This window comes from Triticum urartu, chromosome 6 (genome assembly GCF_003073215.2).
Source record: "Triticum urartu cultivar G1812 chromosome 6, Tu2.1, whole genome shotgun sequence".
NCBI classification, from domain to species: domain Eukaryota; kingdom Viridiplantae; phylum Streptophyta; class Magnoliopsida; order Poales; family Poaceae; genus Triticum; species Triticum urartu.
Genome location: NC_053027.1, coordinates 540,159,015 through 540,161,620, shown reverse-complemented (window position 1 = coordinate 540,161,620; position 2,606 = coordinate 540,159,015). Strand labels below are relative to the sequence as shown.

At 47.9% G+C, this 2,606-nt stretch overlaps 1 protein-coding gene across 1 annotated transcript; it reads left to right on the top strand.

The window, feature by feature from the left end:
* The first annotated feature begins 582 nt into the window (after positions 1 to 582).
* Positions 583 to 1,578, top strand: LOC125512770 (dehydrin DHN3-like). The gene is made up of 2 exons (XM_048677853.1): positions 583 to 882; positions 988 to 1,578. Exons 1-2 carry the CDS (start codon positions 661 to 663, stop codon positions 1,273 to 1,275), a joined length of 510 nt encoding a protein of 169 aa, XP_048533810.1. The 5' UTR covers positions 583 to 660; the 3' UTR covers positions 1,276 to 1,578.
* The last annotated feature ends 1,028 nt before the right edge of the window (positions 1,579 to 2,606 follow it).

Below are 2,606 nucleotides of genomic sequence, written 5' to 3'. Positions count from 1 at the left end.
ACTTTTTTCATCGGCGATGGTTGTTATTCTGGTGCGCTTGTTCTATGGGGTTTTAGCACAACGACTTCCCACTATCTACTACAACAAAGTTTGTCTGGCTCCGGTGAGGGAGGGGCGATGAGGGCGGCGCGCCTTCGGCTCGCTGCAGTGCTTGTAGTCATCGTTAGATGGTTCACGGACATGATTATAATTTCTATTACATCCGTTGTTCTTTGTACTGTCATGATTGAAGATAATAATGGTTGGAAGTTTCTAAAAAAACCGAATGCGCCTACTTTTTAATGATAGGATACCTTCGGTCTATATGGTTCCATTTTCGTTCCATGCCGACACTTCGAGCTGTCAGTTTCCGAAGCAAACAAGACGACTTTTGGAAGTGTCCCTTGTGTGTCATCACCTCTTCGAGAACAAGCTGAGACGTGGCAACCCGAAGGCGCCCGGTAGCTGCACACGTCCGGTCTCTCTTTATGGGCTAGTTATCAGTCACCGGCAACCCACTCACGCGAGCACACGTAGCGACTCAGACGACCCTATCCCGTCGGCTATAAATTGTGCCTCGTGCTGCACCTGCTTACACAACACAGCCACGAGTTGCAGCCAAGTGAGGAAGACAACGCACCAGATTTATTCTGAGGGAACCAAGATCAGCACCTGTGCAAGATGGAGTACCAGGGACAGCAGCAGCACGGCCAGGCGACCAACCGCGTCGACGAGTACGGCAACCCGGTTGCCGGACATGGCGCCGGCACCGGCATGGGCGCGCACGGCGGCGTTGGCACCGGCACCGGCGCGGCCGCTGGTGGGCATTTCCAGCCCACGAGGGAGGAGCACAAGGCCGGCGGGATCCTGCAGCGCTCCGGCAGCTCTAGTAGCTCCAGCTCGGTGCGTATATATATACTTCTTGCTAACACCTGCATAGTTGCATTTTTCCCGTTTGGATTTGAATGACACGAATCAATCACTGAATTTTCTCGTTCGTGGTGATAGTCTGAGGATGATGGCATGGGCGGGAGGAGGAAGAAGGGCATCAAGGAGAAGGTCAAGGAGAAGCTCCCTGGTGGCCACGGCGACCAACAGCACACCGATGGCACCTACGGACAGCAGGGTACTGGCATGGCCGGCACCGGGGCGCATGGCACCACGGCCACAGGCGGTACCTATGGGCAGCCGGGACACACCGGAATGACCGGTACTGGGACGCATGGCACCGACGGCACGGGTGAGAAGAAGGGCATCACGGACAAGATCAAGGAGAAGCTGCCCGGACAGCACTGAGCCCCGCCCGCGGCCGCTACTTGTGAAAGTTTGAGGTGCCGGTCTGGCCACCTCTGCAGAATAAAACTATGTGAATACAATAAAATTTCCCGAAATAAAACTTCCCAAAATATCTGAGTTCCGAGTTCTGTGGACTTGAATATGGGCTTCTTGTATGTACTCGGGAGTCGGGACGTTTTGTGTTATGTACTTTGGTGTGTGAATTTTCTTTTGGTTGAAACTATGTGGATGTGTACTATATAAGTAAATCGTGGTGTATACAATATAGTTTGCCCATTTACTTCAGCTTTTTGTGCCACTTAATGATCCTAAATTTTGTACCTGTGGCAATTGTACATTGCATAATTTGAAAATATTTATTGACAATGTTTAAAGAGAGTTAAAAGTGAGTTAATTACAAAAATTCATCACATTGTGGGCTAGGTTTGTGCGCTACGTGGGTTTACAGATTTGGGACAAACACCACTAATTGTCGGCCTAATCTTTTACAAAAAAGCTCTTACCTCCTTTTTTGACAAGTGAGGTAAAAAAATAGAGTTAATTAGACCACTAATTAATGAGATCAACAGTCAGAAATTATATACTATTACTTACTATGTGGAAAAAAGTAAAAAGGAGCATGTTAAAACTGCTCAATAAAGAAATATTGGTTGATAGCTTTGCCCATTTGATAACACGATTATAGCATGTGGGTCCCGGAAAAGCTAACGTGACATAATTGTTCACACAAGATGTCATTAGAGGAGACGGCCAAGCTGTTTTGCCGGTACGGGTCAAACCCCTCCTCACTTTCTCTTCTCGCTCGCACTCTCTCCCTCTCGCACTCTTATCTCTGTTCTTCACCGTTCTCGCGCCGACCGCCGGCCACTGCTTCGTCATGCTATGGTGTCCTAGAATGATGACGAAACCAATAAGGATTCCATCCAATACGTCTCCTCCTCTAACAACATCATCAAGGTGAGTTTGCTAGGGCTAGGGTTTGTGAGTTGGGGATTAATACAAGGAACTCGATCTGAATTGTTTCTTCCAAATCTTTGGTTGTTCTTTGCTCGTACAGATCCCTGCTACCATGTACGATCTGGATTTCAACGGCATTGGTATGGATTTGAGCGTATGTGTGACCACGACAAACCGGCAGAGAGGTGTGTTTCATTTGAAGGCATTCACACTGGCAGGAGGTTCGTTGCTTGTGCTAAGAAGGTATGCTTCAGACATCTAATTCAAGCTCAAATTATGAAATTTGCTAGGTTTGTTCATTGTTTAGCGTGTTGGGATATGCATTGTGCATAGGTGGCATGTTTGCAATCATGTGGTAATTAATCAGTTGGGAT

Bases quoted from the DNA above. Each gene is read 5' to 3' on its own strand.
- LOC125512770 (XM_048677853.1), top strand. From the start codon at position 661: ATGGAGTACCAGGGACAGCAGCAGCACGGCCAGGCGACCAACCGCGTC. The intron at 883-987 runs GTGCGTATATAT...TCGTGGTGATAG, and splicing joins GCTCTAGTAGCTCCAGCTCG to TCTGAGGATGATGGCATGGG.